Below are 20,930 nucleotides of genomic sequence, written 5' to 3' on the forward strand. Positions count from 1 at the left end.
GCCTGGACCCAGCTGTCATCTTGGGTGAGCAGGACCTCAGTGACACCTTCTGGCCCGTGCTCCCCGGGGCTGGGGAAGGTCCTGGGTAAAGCTGGGCCAGCTCTTTGCTGTGATTTGCTGTTAAAATGAGAGGAGTCACTTGACGTAGTTTCCACGGCTCCTCTGGCTCTGACCTTCAATGACAGTTTCTCTGCCCAGAGGGTCCTTTTATTAGGTGTGACATCTCACATCTCACAGATTTTCCTTTGTGGTGAGTGGGCTCCCAGCATGGAATGCCTAAAGTCTTAGAAGGAAAAAAAAAAGGGAGAGGGAGGGAGAGAAGCAGAACATTCACTCATTATTTCTAAAGGGAAAGGACCCCTGCCGTGTGGCTGATGAGGAGCGGAGCCAGGCCCCAGCCCCCGGCACTCCCCTCTTTACATAACAGCACATCCTTCAATGAGGGGCATATCTGTGAAGGAATGAAGTGGACAGGTGGGCGCCATCCATTCCAAAGAAATGGCGCTCTCCCTCCTCTGCACCCGAGCCAGGAAATCTCCACTTGGTGCGTGTTTACTTCCTCCAGCCCCATAATTACATGCACTTTTTTTTGATGTCCTAGGACAAGCAGGGCATACCATGGTGGCTGGGCCTGAGCTACAAGGGGATCTTCCAGTATGACTACCATGATAAAGTGAAGCCGAGGAAGGTAAGGGTGGTCTCCTGCGTGGGTGTAACGCGTCTCAGATCCAGAGAGGAACAGGTGTAGAAGTGACTTAAAAAATCCTCACGCCAGGCAGCCTCAAGGCTCCCAATCCCCTCCTAATTTAAGTGTATACAAATTACTCCGCAGTAATCCCGAGTTCCCTGGGTAAATATTTTCTCATTTTCTTCTCCCTGTCTCTAAGGAAACCTAAGCTGTTATCATTACTTAAGGTGAGATGGCTGGCTCAGTTCTCTCCAGAGCAGATGGGCAAAGAGACTTTTGAGAGACTGTCGTGTTCCTTAATTTCCAGTGGGGCTATATTCTTTGGAAAAATGATGTCAAATTTCTCTTGAATCCTGAAGCCATCTGAGTTCCCCCAGAGGTTTTTGGGACAGGATCAAGGGAGGTGGGAGAGCTGAAAGAAGAGATTCTCGGTCAAAAAGAGCTGAAAGGCTGTGTACAGTAGCTCACGCCTGTAATCCCAACACTTTGGGAGCCGGAAGCAGACGGATCACTTAAGGCCAGGAGTTCAATACCAGCCTGGCCAACATGGTGAGACCCCATCTCTACTAAAAATACAGAAATTAGCCAGGCGAGCTTGTGCATGCCTGTAATCCCAGCTACTTGGGACACGGAAGCATTAGAATTGCTTGAGCCCGGGAGGCAGAGGTTGCTGTGAGCCAAGATTATGGCACTGCACTCCAGCCTGGGTGACAGAGTGAGACTCTGTCTCAAAACAAAAAACAAGAAAAGCTGAAAAATAAGAGAGAGAGGTTCCTGGAAATCCAGCACATATTTTCTGGCTCAGTAAAAGTGATCAGAAAATAAAATTAGTTGCCAAAGAGCGAGAGAAACAGGGAACGGTTTACAAAGTCCTTGTAAACCCAAAGTGGAATGTTTGAAGGGGACACAGCGTTTGAATTTTCTGTTTTCATTTACACACATTTTTCAGACCAGAACAAATTGAAAAATTATAGTAGAAACAATCTTAGAGGCGAGTGCTGTCATTCAGATTCCCTGGCAGAGAATAACAGAGAGACTGTACGCAGTTCAAACCCTGAAATACATATTAAAAACCTATCAAAACCACACTTGCTTTAGCAGAGAGAAGGCAATGTTGGGCCATTATGTCGCTCTAGATTGCTTTCCAAGCTGTTTTATCCACGAATAGGATTGAAACCCACACTACATATCTGAGTGGATTGTATGCTCTCCAGTTAACATCTGTCCTTAGCCAACTTCTTTATTAAATTGACAGAAGAAAAAAACGTTCCCATGTTGGGGAGGATTTTCACTTCATTGATCAGCAAAGCGGTTAAGTTCTAAGAAAAGATCCTGAGCAAATGATGGGGGAATTATTCACTGGGAACAATTCAGGAAGAACCTGGCTCTTTGTGGTGTGGAGGGGTTGTTGTTTTGAGGCTATCTCCAAAGGCTTTTCTTATCCTTTTACATGCAACAAGAAATTAATTGGACCCTCTGTGCTTATTTTTTCTGGCTTTTTTTCCCTCGATTGTGGGATTCCTCTTCCTCCCTGGACTTTTCTTCCTGCTTCCCCTGTGCCTTTTTCCCACGTGGTCTTTTTATAATGTTCTGTTCCTTCCCTCCCCTCCTTCTCTCTTCCCTCCTTCTTTTCACAATGACCCTTTTTTTTTTTTTTTTTTAGACAGAGTCTTGCTCTGTCTCCCAGGCTGGAGTGCAGAGGCGCGATCTTGGCTCACTGCATGAGAATCAAGTGATTCTCATGCCTCAGCTTCCCCAGTAGCTGGATTACAGGTGTCCACCACCATGCCCGACTAATTTTTGTATTTTTAGTAGAGATGGGGTTTCATCACGTTGGCCAGGCCTGTCTCAAACTCCTGACCTCAGGTGACCCGCCTACCTCAGCCTCCCAAAGTGCTGAGATTACAGTTGTGAGCCACCGTGCCTGACCTGACCCTTCTCTTTTTCAACTTGACTGTTTTTGCTGCTTGTAAAATCCAAGAATACTCCCTAAAGCCTTGAACAAAGTTCAGGCTGCAATGCATTGAGCCCTCTCTTGCCTGCAGTGGTGGAAGACCAAGGCCATCGTGGATAATTGAAATCTATAGCAGAGATGGTTAAAATCCAGCAGTTAAAATCGCTTCTCCCTCTAAGCTTTTTAGGAGACATGCTAGCAAGTATCTATACTTGTTGGGTTCAATTTATTAATATGTTGAATGTTTAAGCTTTATTTTTCTAATTGAGGTTCTAATGAAGATTGAAGAGGTGATGAGCCAGCAGTTGATGTGTGTGAAATGCAGGAGAGGATGCATAGCTAGAGTTTGATCAATTTTAACTATTATTATTATTCATATTTTTTGAGATAGAGTCTTGCTGTGTTGCCAGGCTGGACTGCAGTGGCACAGTCTCAGCTCACTGCAACCTCCCGGGTGCAAGCAATTTTTCCTGCCTCAGCCTCCTGAGTAGCTGGGATTGCAGGCATGCACCACCACATCTGGCTAATTTTTATATTTTTAGCAGAGATGGGGTTTCACCATGTTGGCCAGATGGTCTCCTTCTTCTGACCTCATGATCCGCCCACATTGGCCTCCCAGAGTGGTGGGATTACAGGTGTGAGCCACCGTGCTTGGCCAATTATAACTATTATAAGATGCTAAAACAGGCTTTAAGATAAGGAAAAGTAAGAAGCCAAAGGCATGAATAATCAGCTATTGAATAAGAGAATTTACAGTAATGAATGGAACTTATCCTGGTCAGTGAATTTAAAATGTTAAAAGGTTAATGTCATTTTCCAGGGCATCGGCTCTAACCCAGACTGGGTTGTTATTGAAAATCACTTGGGTTTCTGTGGCCTTTGAAGAAGAAGTTAGACTTTTCCAGTCCATTTCTAATTTAAGGACAGACTACCAAGCTGTCAGAGCCATCATTCACTCAAAAAACAGTCATTGTGGTCGGGTGCAGTGGCTCACACCTGTAATCCCAGCAGTTTGGGAGGCCAAGGCGGGTGGCTAGGTCACCTGAGGTCAGGAGTTCAAGACCAGCCTGACCAAAATGATGAAACCCTGTCTCTACTAAAAATACAAAATTAGCCAGACATGGTGGTGCATGCCTATAATCCCAGCTACTCAGGAGGGTAAGGCAGGAGAATCACTTGAACGTAGGAGGCGGAGACTGCAGTGAGCTGAGATCATGCCACTGCACTCCAGCCTGGGTGACAGAGCCAGATGGAGTCTGGCTCTGTCAAAAAACAAAACAAAACAGTTATTGCATTCCTATTAGATGTCAAGCACATCACTGGGCACTGAGATGAGGCATAAATCCTGTCCTCCAAGATATGTGATATTGAGCCAGTGTCTGAGCGGTATAATACGAATCTGTGTGAAGGTCGATGGCGATTCCAGAAGGCAGTTGTCAACTGGGCATAAGGAGAAGTCCTCACAGAGGAGGCAGAGAGGGAGTGGGTCTTCAAGGATTCAAAGAGTTTTACAGATGGAGGAATGGGGTGGGGAAGCGTGCAAGAGAGAGGCTGGTGTGCCTGAAACCACAGTGACAGGGGTAGGGAGTGGAGCTGCATCTACTTGAAGCAGAGGTGTATAGTGTCAGATTTCCATTGCTGTAGAAGCACCTTTTCGAAACGCTTGGAGGATGGATAGGAGAAACCCAGGACAAGACTCAGAACCCAGCACATAATGATGGTAGGGCAGGCCACACCTGGTGGGGCTTGAGGATGGAGATGGGGAACCAAGACGTTGAGAAGGCATGTGTTATGGTCACCTGTGGGTGGGAGAGGGAGGCCATGAGAGGAGGAGGGTAATGCAGAATGACTCCAGGATCCACCAGAGCATGGACGCTAGGAGAAGGGGACGGCTGGGAGTGACAGAGGAGGGATGAGTGCGGCTTAGGACATGCCAGGCTGCAGGCGTGATGGGACATCCAGGTGGCTGTGACTAGTAGGCAGTTGGGCGTTCAGTTGGAGCTCAAGAGTAGCAAGAATTTCCAAAGCATCACTGAACCAGGGACTGGACAGGGAGAGGAGGTTGGATTGGCAGTTAGCGCACCAGTAGCTGGGAGTGGAGAGTTCATTTCCCAATCATAATGATCACGGTGAGATGCAGAGGCTGCTTCCGTTGCATGGGCCCTGAAGCTTACATCATTTGGGGCCCTCCTTGAGAAATGAATGTACAATCTGAATATGCAATTAAAAACAGGCCTTTATCCAGGCATGGGGGCTCACACCTATAATCCCAGAGCTTTGGTAGGCTGAGGTGGCCGCATCACCTGAGGTCAGGAGTTCAAGACCATTCTGGACAACATGGTGAATCCCCATCTCTACTAAAAATACAAAAATTAGCGGGGCCTGGTAGGTGGGTGCCTATAATCCCAGCTACTCAGGAGGCCGAATCACTTGACCCTGGGAGGCAGAGGTTGCAGTGGGCTGAGATTGCACCACTGCTCCAGCCCTGGGCAACAGAGTAAGACTCCATCTCCAGGAAAAAAAACAAAAACAAACAAAAAACCAGGCCTTTGAAAAGCCCTTGAGGAAAAGCAAAACCTTAGCCTTGCTAGCTTCTAGGGGTACCCCCCCCCGCCCCGCTAAGATGTGAGATGGAACTTAAAGGGAAGGCCATGGACTCAACCGGAGCCATTGTGAAGAAGTCTCAGCTACAAGAAGACCTAAACGGGGCAACGGGTTTCTTTTTCTTGCGTTGCCAACCTCGTTGCCATTATAAAAAGGCCATCTTTGTTATGTTTAAGGCACATGTCAGTTACTGAGACTACAGAAAGCCCACCCTCTGATCCCGGATCTCAGAATCTAAAAGGATGCACACACATGTGAATGAATGCCGATGCAAGTCCACTTCTGAAGTGCCAAAGGTCTGTCTTCAGTGCCTCTGGGCCAGTGTACGTCACTAACTCATCTGAAGCTGCTGGAATGTCTAGATGCCACAGCCCCCTGCAGGCCGGCTCACCTGTACCCCGACCAAGCCTCTGAGCCCGGTGGAAGCCCCACAGGGATTCTGATGTATGCCTGGAGACAAGGGCCACTGCTGTCAGCCCTCTGTGCTTTGAAAACTCAGACGTGGGGAAGGCCAGCCAGGCTGACGGGTGTGACCAGCAGTGTCCCTGCACACCAAGGGCAGGGGAGGTCCCAGGCACAGGGCTTACGGCTGGGCGAACCATCTGGGAGGGGTGGTGTGCCAGTGGATGCCACTCCCTCCTGGCTCTGGTGCCTGGCACACCCCTGCCACCTTAAGCCTCCAGGGATGCTCAGGCAAGGGAGTGGCACCCAGCACTGTGCACCTGGAAGCTTGGGCAGCAACAGCTGCGTCGGCAGCCCGGGCAGGTGCTCCCCGCCCGCAGCAGACAGAGGCCCTCCCTGACACTCTGACCCAGTTATGGCAGCTCTGTCACATAGCACTACCACAAGAAGAGCCAGCATCCAAGCAGAGGCGGTGGCAGGGGGAGGCTGCTCCCTCTTCTTTCCAGGGCCCAGAGGTGTCCACTACCTGCACCGCTCCGACAGCATCGGCAATCCGTCGGCACACCCACGGGGGCTGAGCAGCCGCCTTGAGAATCCACTCAAGTGGATTGATGACTCACCCCTCGTCCCCCACCAGAAAAGCCCAAACAAACAAAAAAGGCACCGAGGAGGAGTAGCTGATGACTGTCTAGAAAGAAGCCCAGCAGGAGCCCGCCCCTCACTCTCCGTTTTCCCCCTCGCTCTTTGCCTTCTTCCCCACTTCGGAGCTCCTGTTCGTACTCAAATGCCACTTGACACTTGGGGACATCCCTTTGAGTTCTTTGCAGCTCTCCTCTCTCCTTTGCCAGGGCTACGGTTGGAAGTCTTTCTGCACAGTTGTGAATGTAGCATCCAGGTACGGGGCTGGCAGGATCTTCTCTGTCTGTCTTGGCTCAGCAGTGGTGAGAGAAGTAGGAGAGTCACATGAGCAAAACAAACAAACAAATCTTGCAGCAATCGTTCCTCCCTATTTTATCCTAGTTACCAAATTCCATTTTAGCATGTGCATGTGTGTGGGAATACAAAGAATCACTGCTGGCCAGGCGCGGTGGCTCACGCCTGTGATCCCAGCACTTTGGGAAGCCAAGGCGGGCAGATCACAAGGTCAGGAGATCGAGACCATCCTGGCCAACATGGTTGAAACCCCCATCTCTACTAAAAATGCAAAAGATTAGCTGGACGTGGTGGCGGATGCCTGTATTTGCAGCTCTTCAGGAGGCTGAGGCAGGAGAATCGCTTGAACCTGGGAGGCAGAGGTTGCAGTGAGCCAAGATCACGCCACTGACTGCACTCCTGCCTGGCAACAGAGCGAGACTCCGTCTCAAAAAGGAAAAAAGAAGCTCTGCTGAAGCAAGAGGCTCTGTATTTCACGAATGAGAATCCTATTGGCCTCAGGAGACAATGAGACAGTGTCAGGTTGGCATTTAGGCACTGGAGGTAAATCCCAGGTTTCATCTTAGTTCACATTTATGATCGAGTAAAGAGACCTCGGCCATCAAAAACAAAAAAACTGCCAGCTGTGTGAAATGACGATCAATAGCGACATGCCTCAGGCTGGGTATCCCCTGGGCTTTGGGGAGGTGCGGCTGGTACAGGCAAGTTTTACGTCTTTGTTCCCTGAAAACATTTGAATGAGAATTAAATACTATCTATTGAAGAGGGATTGTTTATTAAATCTCACAGAATCAGGGTCCCACAGGGAAAAAATAAGTAAGTCTGGACAAAATCTGTCTCACATCCAGCTGCCTCTTTAGGGGAGGGGTCTTTACATTCCTTAGATTGAAGCCCGAGAACGCCTCAGCGCTCTAATCTCTGGGACAATCTGCCCTTGTTTGCAGTGTCAGTAACTGAGGCATGGGGATACCAGCCGGTCCCGCAGTCCTCATACCTGCAGACAAACAGCCATCTGATCATCGGAAGCCAATACAGATCAAAACAGAAGAGACTTTCCAAATGGACTCTAAGAGTTAGAATGAAGAGTCCACCTGCAGCCTGTATCTGAGGCCGTAAGCGTTAGAGAGCAAATACTGCAAAGTACTTGACTCCAGAAAACCCTCCCTTGCAAAGAATATTCAATATCTGTAAATCATCACTAAGAAATGCAGCCCGCTTCCCAGCCCAGATTTAATGAACTCTGCCCCCTGGGAAGGAATAGCAACGTCAGTCCTTGTTACATATTCAGCAGACGGCATTTACTTATTTATTTGATGTGCAATTAGGGAGGCTTTTATGTACACTTAGATGCACAATTAGGAACACTGTGAGGTCCCCTCTGAGGCATTAGGAGAAGGAACCAGAGTAAATGGCCTGCCCCCTGTCCCCAAGCAGTCATGGTGGCTTCCTGTGATTCCTAAGGGTATTTCAGAAGCAGGGGCTTTGGCTCTGGGAGTTGATGCATTACTTTCCCTCCCCCGGATTGGTAAAGATTTTTGAACGAAATGAGATGAAGAGACAAGAAGGGAAAATAATATTTACAGGAAATATTCCATTAAGTTGGCGCGAATTCGCCCCGCTAAATTATGCAGTGCCGTGGACGTCCTGCCCAGTGCGCCACAGACTTACCTTTCTCTTCCGTCGGCGTCTGCCTGGCTCGCTTTCTGCTTGCTGGGCCTCTGACTTTGCCAGCCTGGGTGGGTGCCTCCCTCATTCCTGCATCTGCATTCTGCTTGGAAACCACACCCTGTGCACAGCTGGGGGAAACACTTCAGTTGAGGCACTCAGCATTCTTAGCGTTTGGCAGCCCTCCCCTCCTCATTCACAGGCTGGGACCAAAGGGCCTTCTCCACATATCTTATCGGTCCTTCAGTCTTTGAGATCGCAGTACAGCGCTGAGTGGACCTGGAAGCTTTCGATGCCTGTGGGTGGCAGGTCCTGGCCTTGGGCATCTAGAGAGGCTGGCCCCAAAGCTAAAGACCAGGACTGCTTTGGAGAAGGGGTGGGGATTTGGGAGTAGAAAGTGGAGGGCACAGGAAGGTCCAGAATCTGCCACTTAAAAATAATTCTCCAAGAAAAAGGAATCCTATTCTAAGAAAATTGAGATCCTCCTGTCAAAGCATGTCCTAGACATCACCCTTCTCCAACCACCAGTATCAGATGTGGCTGAATCATCTCCATTTCAAAAAGTTATCCCAAACTCCACCTCTACTAAAAATAAAAATTAGCCACGTGTGGTGTTGCTTACCTGCAGTCCCAGCTCCCCAGGAGGCTGAGACACGAGACTTGCTTGAACCTGGGAAGCAGAGGTTGCAGTGAGCCGAGATCGTGCCACTGCACTCCAGCCTGGGTGACAGAGTGGGACCCTGTCTCAAAAAAAAAGCAAATTAATGGCCAGGCTAGGTGGGTCACACCTGTAACCCTAACACTTTGGGAGGCCCAGGCAGGAGGACTGCAGGAGTTGGAGACCAGCCTAGGTACCGTAACAAGACCTCATCTCTACACACACACAAAATACAAAAATTAGCCAGCCATGGTGGTGTGCCTATATAGTCCCAGCTACTCTGGATGCTTGAGCCAAGGAAGTTGAGGCTGCAATGAGCCAAGATCACGCCACTGCACTCCAGCCTGGACAACAGAGCAAGACTCCATCTCAAAAAAGAAAGCAATATAAACTAAGGATCCCCACCGGACACTGACAAGCTCAGAAAGTGTGAGGTTGGGACTCCGCAGTCTAATTCCACAAGCCCTGAGGGGGATCTGAGCACATGCGTGAAGCGTAAGGCCCACTGCTCTGCATACAGGCAGTTAGCGAGGAACTTTCTCTGTGATCCTACGTCACTATTTCGTTGTTGTTACGAAGACATTTTAGTCTGAGTTAAAATCAAATTCTTTCTTCGAGCAGTTACACTTTTAAACAAAAAGAAAGAGAGAGATGTTTTGTAAATCCATGACCTCCGAATCCACTCCAAGGCCCAAAGTTGAATTTTCTTTCCTTTTTGTTTTTGTTTTGTTGTGTTTGTTTTGGTTTGGTTTTTGAAGACAAGGTCTCACTCTGTCTCCCAGGCTGGAATGCAGTGGTGCAATCCTCGCTCACTGCAGCCTTGACCTCCCAGGTTCAAGCAATCCTCCCACCTCAGCCTCCCCAGTAGCTGAGGCTACAGGCCTGTGCCAACACACTTGGCTAATCTTTGTATTTTTTTGCAGATAGAGGGTTTTGCCATGTTGCCCAGGCCCCCAAGGAAGAATTTTCTTGACCAAAGAATTTTGGCGCTAACTCACTTCCGGGATATTTTAGAAAGTCATGATTAGAAATTTATTTAACCTCTCTGTGCCTCTCTTTTTATATCTGTGAAGTGGGTACTAAGAGACATGGTATGGATATTATCTAATTTTCTCCATCTTGAATAAGTTTGCTTGTCAGAGTTCTTATTCCCCGGGAGAAAAGTGCCATTGCCCTTGACATAGCAAATATCGTTCCAGTCGCTTTTACTGAACACAAGAGGCGAATGGCCTCAAAAAGCAAACAAGGTCTCTTTGTGAAGAGGGTTGATTTTTCTCTTGGTCACTGGATCTGGGAAGCCGGGTCCCTGAGTTCCCACAGGGTCCTGGGAAGATCATCCTGAGCCTGGTCTGAGTAAGCCCTCCAAGGGCAGCAGCCTGTATCTTGTTGTGTCCTCGTTGAACTCATGCTGGTGTCAGACTGTCACCTTTGAGGAAGGTTGACCTGTCTACCAACAGAAAAAAAAGAAAAAAAAGCATTGCCCTGTTCAGGCGAATAATTCTTAGAGAGCAGCTATCACATGAGAGTAATTAACATGGAAACTTACAGGAGGGGAGGACTGTAATTATCCCTTAAAGAGGAGCAGGTCTAAATCTCTCCTAGGTGACATCTTGGAAGGAGTACGCTTCCCTCCCAGGCACCTCCTGGAAGGGGTACACTCAAACTCCAAGAATCTCCCCAAGCTTTCCCTGCGGTCATTCCCCAGGCCTGACAGACCCGTGGGGTGACGCATGCCTGCCCCCTGCCCCCTGCCATTATTTGCAGGATATCTGGCCCAGCAGTCAAGGCACCTCACATTTCTACATGATTGTGAGTCACTTTCCTGGGCCTCAGTTTTCTCCACAAGTTGGTTGATGCAGATGATCAGGAATCCTGAAGATGAAGGAATCTTAAAACCAGAAACAAAGAGAAATAACACAAGGTAAATAAAGGCCAGGTCACTTTAAAGCCAGAGGGGAGTCATGAATAAAAGAAAGGATGAAAAGCGACAGTTTTCCAGAAGAAAGTGGTAGAAGAAAATACCAATTTCTTTCTTTTTTTTTTTTTTTTTTTTTCTTTTTTGAGACGGAGTTTCTCTCCTGCTGCCCAGGCTGGAGTGCAGTGGCATGATCTTGGTTCACCACAACCTCCGCCTCCTGGGTTCAAGCAATTCTCCTGCCTCAGCCTCCTGAGTAGCTGGGATTACAGGCATGTGCCATCACGCCTGGCTATTTTTTTTTTCTTTTTTTGTATTTTTGGTGAGACAGGGTTCCCCCATGTTGGTCAGGCTAGTCTTGAACTCCTGACTTCAGGTGATCCACCTAGCTCAGCCTCCCAAAGTACTGGAATTACAGGCATGAGCCACCGCACCCGGCCAAAAATGCCGCTTTCTAAGTAGGTAACCCCACACATCTTTGACTTCCACGCAACCAGTGCTTAAGCTAGATGTGATTAAATAGCCAAAAGCACCTTTTCTACTGCAGCTGGTATGTCTTTGGGGATATGTGGTCTCCTGGGATTCATCTGCTTCCCACCTCATGCCTGGTCTCCTCCACTTGCTGTTCCCCCGCCTCTGAAGAGGCCACATAAATAGCCACGTTGATTGTGTGGACAGTAGAGGTCAAGCACAACACTTGGTATTTATGATATGCAAATAAACACCCAGCCAGACGACGCGGCAGCCGCCCCGAGACTGGCTGGCTTCTAAATAACGCTACCGAGGCAGGTTCCTGCTACTCAGGGAACCCCGTTGACCTTGGATGCAATTTGAAGAAGCAAATCAAAACCAAATGCTGTCATTGGATTCCAAACCACTGCAGGGGAGCATCCCATAGCCTCGCTCACTCGAAAAGAAGCCATGAACCAGTAGTAATTCACAAACAGATCTAGTTTCTCTGTCTGAAAATCGGAAGAGTTTGCTAATATAAGAACAATTATCACCTGGGACTCAAAAGACACATATCTTTTTTTATCTCCCAGTGTTCCTTTGAATGTATTCTTCCCTTGCCTCTCAGTAAAAACACAGGCGGTCCCTTGACTTTTCTGATCCCTCCCGGGGATTACAAAGTCACCCAGTCACTTTAAATAGCAAAATAAGCTTTTCTTTTCTTTTTTGAGACAGAGTCTTGCTGTGTCACCCAGGCTGGAGTGCAGTGGCGCCATCTCGGCTCACTGAAACCTCTGCCTCCTGGATTCAAGTGATCCTCCAGCCTCAGCCTCCTGAGTAGCTGGGATGCAGGCACGCACCACCGTGCCTGGCTAATTTTTTATACTTTTAGTAAAGACCGGGTTTCACCATGTTGGCCAGGATGCTCTCCATCTCCTGACCTCATGATCCACCTGCCTTGGCCTCCCAAAGTTCTGAAATGACAGGCATGAGCCACCACACCTAGCCGCAAAATAAGTTTTTATTAAGAATTTAGAGTGTCCAGTTCTTTATGACAATCAAAGCTTCAAACTTGCTGTAAAGTTAAATCTCTCCATTCTCCCATCTGGGCTCCATCCCTGCTTCAGTTTGTCTGATGTCAGGGACAACTATTAAGCTCTCCAGGTAACCCTAATGGACCCTCTCTTACTAGCTCCAAGGAGAACAGTCCATCTTCCACCTTCCTCTGTGGGTAGCAGCGAGCTCACAGAACATCTCCCTCTCAAGAACATTTCTAAAAATGCCCTCTCAGTTTCCATCCTCCTAAACATTTTATACCAGAATTGTGGGTAAGGGGTTTTTGGGGTCATCTAACAGAAGATTTTTTTCAAATGGTGATAAAATGCATACAACATAAAATCTACCATTGTAGAGGCCAGTTCAGTAAGATATATTCCCATCGATGTACAACAGATCTTTGGAATGCTTGTCATCTTGCAAAGCTGAAACTTTACCCATGAAACAGTCACTCCCCTTTCTTCTCCCCCCAGCTGCTGGGAACTATCATTCTACTTTCTGTTGGATGGAAGCAGAATCAAAGTTATTTGTCTTTCTGTTGAAGTGGATCAAAGTTATTTGTCTTTTAGTAACCATAGAGTTTTAATATCCAAACCAAGATAGCACTGCAAGTGAAAAGAGGGATTAGTGAATAATTATCCCGTGATGTCAAACAAACCAGGATTGTGACTGGCAAACAAAGGCTCATGTTGACCTGGCTAACCAGCATAGGGACATAGCTAACCAGTATTGTGATCTAGCTAACCAGCATGGAGACCTAGCTAAGCAGCATGATGACCTAGCTAACCAGCTCTTGGCCCCTTGCTTTCCACCTCTCCTATTGAATGTTCTGTGCATGGCCCCCTTGAGTGATACTGCTTATCATACGTGTCAGCCAGGACTTCCAGTCTACTATCTTGTGGCTCTAGTTAGGCAGTGGCGAAGTTACCCACAGAGAGCAGAATTCGTGACAAACCTGTGTAGGTGAGAATCAAACCAGTGACTGGGGAGACTTCAAAGAGCTCCTATGAGGCCGGACACAGCGGCTCATGCCTGTAATCTCAACACTTTGGGAGATTGAGGCGGGAGGACTGCTTGAGGCCAGGAGTCCAAGACCAGCCAGGACAAATAGAGAGACCCTTGACTCCACAAAAAAAGAAATTTGTTTAATTAGCTGGGTGTGGTGGCACATGCTTATAGTCCCAGCTACTTGGGAGGCTGAGGTAGGAGGATTGTTTGAGCCCAGGAGTTCAAGGCTGCAGTGAGCTATGATCACATCACTGCACTCCAGCCTGGGCAACAGAGCAAGACCCTGAGTCAGAAAAACAAAACAAAACAGAAAAGAGCCATGGCCAGTGAAACGGTTCATCCAACCACCCAATTCTTTCTCTCTAGCTTTTCCAGCAGGTGTTTCTGGTGACTGCAAAGGGTTTCACAGATCTCTTCACCAATGCTTATAATCTTTCTGGAAGGTGTACACTGGCATCAGCTGCACTGCATGGGGGTCCCTGTACCCACTGAAGGGAGCACAGACCCCTTGCCATGGGTGTCTCTTCTCTGGCTTTTGAAGAGGAAGGCCAAGAGCCAGAGGAGCTCTGCCCTGTGGCCTCTCCCATCCTCACATCTTACTGAAAACTGAATCCCAGTCCTACCTTTAATGAGCATTAGAAGTCACAGCAGGGAGAATTTCCTCTGCATGTGTGTGTGTATTTTTAGGCATGCACATGTGTATTTTTAAATTTTTTTTTTTTTTTTGAAACGGAGTCTTGCTCTGTCGCCAGGCCGGAGTGCAGTGGCACGATCTCCGCTCACTGCAACCTCCACATCCCCGGGTTCAGGCGATTCCCCTGCCTCAGCCTCCTGAGTAGCTGGGAGTACAGGTGCATGCCACCACACCCAGCTAATTATTTTGTATTTTTAGCAGAGACAGGGTTTCACCATGTTGACCAGGATGGTCTCAATCTCTTGACCTCCTGATCCACCTGCCTTGGCCTCCCAAAGTGCTGGGATTACAGGCGTGAGCCACCACGCCCAGCAGCACATGTGTATTTTTAAGTATGTAATTGAGTTTATGTTTAAGGTTTGAAAACCCATTAAAAAAAACTGGATCACTGGCCAGATTCACCGCTAGCCGTGTCTATGAGAGAGTGCTCGCTCATCCCGAGAGAGAAGAACAGACGCTGTGGTGCGACTGACCCAGCTCCCCTGGTGCTGACAGGCTGAAAGAAGTGAGTTGTCCTCCATAGAGACCCCAGAGCAGATATGAGAAGACGGCCCTCATGGAAGAACCATCTGATGAGGGCGGGGAGCTTTTTATGGACAAGGAGTGCCACTGCAAAGCAGGGCTTCTCTGTTTTATCCCGCACTGCTAGCTCCTTTTAAATAATGAGTTTTACGGAGTTTTTTCTTTTTTTTTGAGATGGCGTTTCGCTCTGTCACCTATGCTAGAGTGTAGTGGTGTGATCTCAGCTCACTGCAACCTCTGCCTCCTGGGTTCAAGCAATTCTCCTGCCTCAGCCTCCTGAGTAGCCAGAACTACAGGTGTGTGCCACCATGCCTGGCTGATTTTTGTATTTTAGTAGAGATGGGGTTTCACCATGTTGGCCAGACTGGTCTCGAACTCCTGATCTCAGGTGATCCTCCCACCTCAGCCTCCCAAAGTTCTTGGATTACAGGTGTGAGCCACCGGGCCCAGCCAGAGTTTTGTTGAGTTTTAATCGAAGACTGTCTTGTGATCTGTAATTAATCCAGACTGGGATTCAGTAGGCAGAGGAGGAGGAGGCCATGAGGGGAACGCTTCATCACTGTCCATTTCTCCCCATCCCCCAAAACCCAAGGCACCCACTCATCTACTCTCTATCTCTATGGATTTGCCTGTTCTGGAAAAGAAACCATGGTGTTATATGGCCATTTGTTGTCTGGCTTCTTTGACTTAGCAAATGTTGGCAAGGTTCATCCCTGTTGCAATGTGCGTTAGTACCACATTCCTTTTTTACGGCTGCATAATATTCTGTCGACCTTTGATGTTTATTTCAGCATTTTCTACAGCAAAACACACACACACAAATGATGCCCCAGACTTCTCTTATCTGCAGTCTTTCTTTCCCCTCACATAGCTGCCCAGCTTTGGCCCTGGTTTCTTTCCGTTACTGACTTGGCGTCACTTCACCAAGACCTTCCCTGGCCACCTTGTTAACAATGGCAAACCCTGTCCTGTCCTTCCCTGCTTCACATTTGTGCTTGAAACCTGTTATCCTCTAACTTACTGTATGTACCATGTAGTTTTCTGATTCATTTCTTATGTATTTGCTCACCTCTCCCTTAATAAGAATGTACCGGGCAGTTTTATCCACTGCTGTATTCTCGGTGCCTGACACCGTGCCGGACCCATGGTATACTCAGCAAAGTGGTTGTTGAATGGATGAAAGTCGTCGGAGTGGAATATCTAATCACTTGTTGTGACCCACTGCTAATGTCAAAGACTCTTCTGTATGTCTGTGGATAGCGACCTCATAGATTGATGCATTAAGAACGTAACTGGGGCCAGGCGCAGTGGCTCATGCTTGTAATCTGAGCACTTTGGGAGGCTGAGGTGGGTGGATCACCTGAGGTCAGGAGTTCAAGACCAGTCTGGCCAACATAATGAAACCTTGTCTCTGCTAAAAATTCAAAAATTAGTCGGGCATGGTGGCAGGCGCCTGTAGTCTGAACTACTTGGGAGGCTGAGGCAAGGGAATCGCTTAAACCCAGGAGGCAGCAGTTGCAGTGAACCAAGATTGCCCCCCTGCACTGCAGCCTGGGCAACAGAGCAAGACTTTGTCTCAAAAAAAAAAAAAAAAAAAAAAAGAATATAACTCATCTAAGGAAATGTTGCAGAGAACTCCATATAGCAAGCAAGACAGTTGGGAGGAGAATGGAAGGGAGGGTAACTAGCTTTTTACAGCTTAGGTTCGCTGATGAAAAAATGAAAAGCATAAAAAGTTGCTCCCATCTGTGCTCTCCTTCGATTTTATTTTTTGTCTGTTACACTAAAAGGGCACGGAGTAATGAGGACATCATGAGTGAATTGCTGCAGTAGTGCAGACCTTGAATAATTCTGGTTAATCCAGACTCCTTTTCTTTCTTCTAAGGATGTGTTCGGTTGGGAAACCCTGCTTGTCGACTTCTAGTAACCTCTTTGTCTTGGCCAGTCTTAACAACTTGTTTCTGCTGAACCAGCCAATACTTAGGAAGCTGTGTAAGGCTTTTTTTTTTAACCTTCTCCTTCCTAATGAGTTTGATTCAGAGGGGAAGCCCAGGCTGAATTGACCTTCCGGAAAATGTAAATCTGCTTAACATCAAACCGTAGCACAGCCAGCACTCTGCCCAACTCTGCCCAACCCCGCCCGCCAGCCTGGGGCTCTGATTGGCCCCTGCAGGTGGGGCTCAAGGATGCCACAGTCTGGCTACTACCTGCCTTGGGTCATTCTTGACAGCTCAAACAGACAGAGGCAATTTCTAGGCAATGTGATTTGCAAAGATCTGACCTCTAGGTTGGGAGTAGGATTCCAGTTTGAGACCAAGAACTGCTGGGATCATAGACTTCCCCAGTACACCTTGAAATAGTAGAGTTTATTTCCAACAGAACTCCCAGAAAGAAGGGCTGTGGCTCCTGGGCTGTAGCTCTTACTGTCCTCCCTCCTTGAGCTGACCCTAACTGCCACTTCCCGATTACTGCATCACTTGCAATTTAGAAATGTATTTTTTTACTTTTTATTTATTTATTTTTTTTTTGAGACAGAGTCTCGCTTTGTTGCCCAGGCTGGAGTACAGTGGCATGATCTCAGCTCACTGCATCCTCTGCCTCCCAGGTTCAAGCAATTCTCCTGCCCCAGCCTCCTGAGTAGCTGGGATTACAGGTATGCGCCACCATCCCCAGCTAATTTTTGTATCTTTTGTAGAGACGGGGTTTTGCCATGTTGGTCAGGCTGGTCTCAAACTCCCGACTTTGTGATCTGCCCACATCAGCCTCTTAAAAGTGCTGGGATTGAGCCACCACGCCCAGCTAGAAATGTATTTTTAATAAGATATCTGGGTTCAGCCACTGGAGGTTCCTCACATGATAGAAATAGCATGGAGTTGAGCAGAGAAGGGTTCGAGTATCACCTCCCACCATGTGTCATCTGTGTGACCTTGAGAAAGTGGCTTAACCTATCTGAACTTCAGTTGCCATTAATGCCTACCTCAAAAAGCTCTTCATCCGTCCATTCATTCACTCAACAGACAACTATCGAGGGCCTAATATGCCCCCAGGTATATGCTAGGTGCCAGGAAAACATATTCAAGGAACTTAAGTCTGGTTGAGGAAGACATTAGAGCATAAAGACCGTTACAGTACTAAAGATCGTTGCTTTGGCTGAGGTATATGTATGAATATCTGGGAGAACTAGCCCAGACCAGGGCTGGAAATTTTGGGAGGCTTGGGACAGCCCTGGTGAAAAGAAAGTGGTTTAAGGCAGGCTGCAGAGTAAAAGCCTCAGTTTCCTCCTCTGTTTCCGCCCCGCCTCCTCCCCGCAATTCAGTTTCCCCAAGTCGACCTGTGCACTGCAGAAGTCCTCTGCGGGGAAAAGCAGAGTTTAAATAGGACCAGGCTTCCTGGAAAGACAGAAAGTCTGGATCTAAAGTCCTCACTTCTCTCTGGAAGGAAACCTCACGGAGCAGATACCAAATTGCTCCCGCCAGAGGATCCATAGAAAGAAGTCATGAGAGTCCAGAGGGGCTCCAGCTGCAGACACCGTGGCCCGGCCGCAGCCACCCCCTGCATGCCTTGGGTCAAGCTGAGAGGTCTGGCCCTCCAGGCTGGAGCAGGGCAGGCCACCGCCTCCCGTTGCAGAACAGCTGGTGAGACCGCAAGCGTTTCTTCTCCCAGCAGCAGCCCGACTTGAAAAGCAAACCACAAACCCCTGGCCTGATGCCCGCTCACCCGCCTCACTCCCTGGCACCTTCCAACCAGGGGAGCCTGGAGCTCACACATGAAGTTGCAGCAGCAGGCAATCTGCCTCACCCCGGGTGCCCACCGAAACCGCGGTCGGCCAGACAGCAGTGCTGGGACCTCTCTCCCCTCCCCAGCAGGAGGGGCCAGCTCTGGAAGCACACAGTGTTCCAAAGTGCAAACAAGCCCTTGTTAAATCAGTATTCCCCAGAGCCAAAGCCCTCGCTGGTTGGCTCGCTTTTGTTTTTCTTTCTTTGCTTCGCACAGATATCACTAGGGTAGAGTATTGACATTTTTTTTCTTTTTGTTATGCACGATAGAGCACAGTGTTAGTGAGTGTATGCCCGTATTTCCCCGCAGAACTGGTTGCCAGTCCGTTTTCTTCCATCCCATGACCGTCTTCCATACAGTCTGATGACCTCCACAGAGGAGATCAGGATGTCTCTATGATGCCACATGTCTGGGCAGAGCTGGAGCAGGCAGAAGAAAAATACCAACTGCCAACCTCCCTGCCACCCCTGGAAAAAATAGAAAAAAAAAAGTAACAACAACAGGTTTCTCCCTAAAGGTGGTCCTCCAAAGTAGTCAAAACCTCATTAAAAAAAAAAAAAAAATTAGCCAGGCATGGTGGCTCATACCTGTAATCCCAGCACTTTGGGAGGCTGAGGCAGGCAGATCACTTGAGGTCAGGAGTCCAAGACTACCCTGGCCAACATGGCGAAACCCCGTCTCTACTAAAAATACAAAAATTATCCAGGCATGGTGGCACTGTCGGTAATCCCAGCTACTCTGGAGGCTGAGGCAGCAGAATCGCTTAAACCCGGGAGGTACAGGTTGCTCTGAACCAGGATTGTGCCAGTGCGGTCTAGCCTGGGCAACAGAGTGAGACTCCATCTCAAAAATTAAAAATTTGAAAATTAAAGTTTTAAAATTTAAGAAAATTTTAGAAAGTAGCTTTACAGCAATCTGGAAAGAAATGTCTGGACCAAAGCAGGTGAAAGGGCCTGTCATCATTTTCTCCCGACATGTACCAAGTACTTCTCAGACTGATTAATTCCCCTTTGAAGCATCCCACTGAGGTCCCTCATAGACATATAATTACCCTTGGCTTTCTTCTTTTTTTCAAGGAAAGACTGGAGCACAGAGAGGTTAAGCCACACATCGCTGGGTCACAGTGCTAATTGCTAGAAAAACCAGGCTGGGCGCAGTGGCTCATGCCTGGAATCCTAGCACTTTGGGAGGCTGAGGCAGGCAGATTATAAGGTCAGGAGATCAAGACCATCCAGGCCAACATGGTAAATCCCTGTCTCTACTAAAATACAAAAAAGAATTAGCTGGGTATGGTGGTGCGTGAGTGCAGCCCCAGCTACCTGGGAGGCTGAGGTGGGGAATTGCTTGAACCTGGGAGGCGGAGGTTGCAGTGAGCTAAGATCATGCCACTGCACTCCAGCCTGTCAACAGAGCGAGACTCCATCTCAAAAGAAGAAGAAGAAGAAATTAAGAAAAGAAAAACCAAGGCTAGACCCAGATATTCCAAATCACTGGGCGACTTCAGCCATCCAGCCCACTGACCCCAGCCAGTCCCTCGGGGCACTCTGAGGAGGGAAGGAATGACATGGGGGGTTGGGGGCAAAGGATGCGAAAAGAAAAACAATTCCAGCTTCTCTTGAAAGTATTTACATTCACCAAAGCATCATGGTAAAGACTTTCTGCAAGAAAAGCCAAAATATACACAGGAAAATAATACAGAGAGAGGCCTCTAGGGAGAAAAATGAAAGGAAATCCAGTCCAATGGGGAAAAACAAAATGGCCTGCATCTCAATGGGCTTGTTAAGTACTTGTTAACCTCTTTCTCTCTTTTCCCCTAGTAATGACTTTTATGCCAAAGGAAGCTAAGAGGTTTTTGATGGGTCAAAAAGAGCCCATCCATTAAGGGGTCAAGGCCTGGTGCTCTGGGTATCTGTCACTGAATGAATCAAATCAATTTAGAGCTCCTGTTCTCTGACAATGAGGAAGACACAACTAGCCGGAAGAATATCTTGATTCCATTAGACTGGCTACAGAGAAAAATTAGCCATTGTCTCCTGGGCTGGGTATGTGGCCATCGCTGAAGAAAACAGATGCTAGGGAGCTCTTTCGCAGTTCAAGTGATGGAGGACAGCCTCTGACCCATTTAGGAAGCTAATGATCTGCCGTCACTGCTTGGGTATTTGGGAGGGCCTGATGTGTTCCCTTTATAGCCCACTCTGTTCTGTATAAGACTGAGTCATCTTACAATAAGATACTTTCTTCACAGGGTGAATGTTTTGAGATTAGAAGTCGTAACAAGAAAATGGTCAAAACTGACTCTGGTTAAGATTGCAGTGGACAGAAGAATTGGCCAATAAGATTAGGAATAAACAACCCCAAAGAGAATATAGCAAACTCCAGCACAAATGAGTGAATGGGAACCCTGGGTCCGGCTTATGCTTGCCCTGTAAACAATCCAACTTTACAGAAAACTCAGAAATGAGTTTCTGTAATGCTCATGGCACCATATGAGTTGTCTTTCAAAAAAAAATTACACAAACCTGTACCTTGTGCTGATATGTGTTGAAAGTATTCAGAACTTCTGTCTTACTTTAAGTATAACGTTGGCATGTAATCATAAGTATT

At 47.8% G+C, this 20,930-nt stretch overlaps 1 protein-coding gene across 13 annotated transcripts in view; it reads left to right on the forward strand.

The window, feature by feature from the left end:
* FRMD4A (FERM domain containing 4A) overlaps positions 1-20,930 on the forward strand; it is a 682,989-nt gene that overhangs the window by 583,954 nt on the left and 78,105 nt on the right. For all 13 annotated transcript variants that reach the window (XM_074405013.1, XM_074405018.1, XM_074405014.1 and 10 more), the window contains one exon: positions 602-688. In XM_074405013.1, coding sequence (XP_074261114.1) covers positions 602-688 — 87 coding nt within the window. The remainder of the gene's footprint in view (positions 1-601; positions 689-20,930) is intronic.

This window comes from Saimiri boliviensis, chromosome 8, assembly GCF_048565385.1.
Source record: "Saimiri boliviensis isolate mSaiBol1 chromosome 8, mSaiBol1.pri, whole genome shotgun sequence".
NCBI lineage: Eukaryota > Metazoa > Chordata > Mammalia > Primates > Cebidae > Saimiri > Saimiri boliviensis.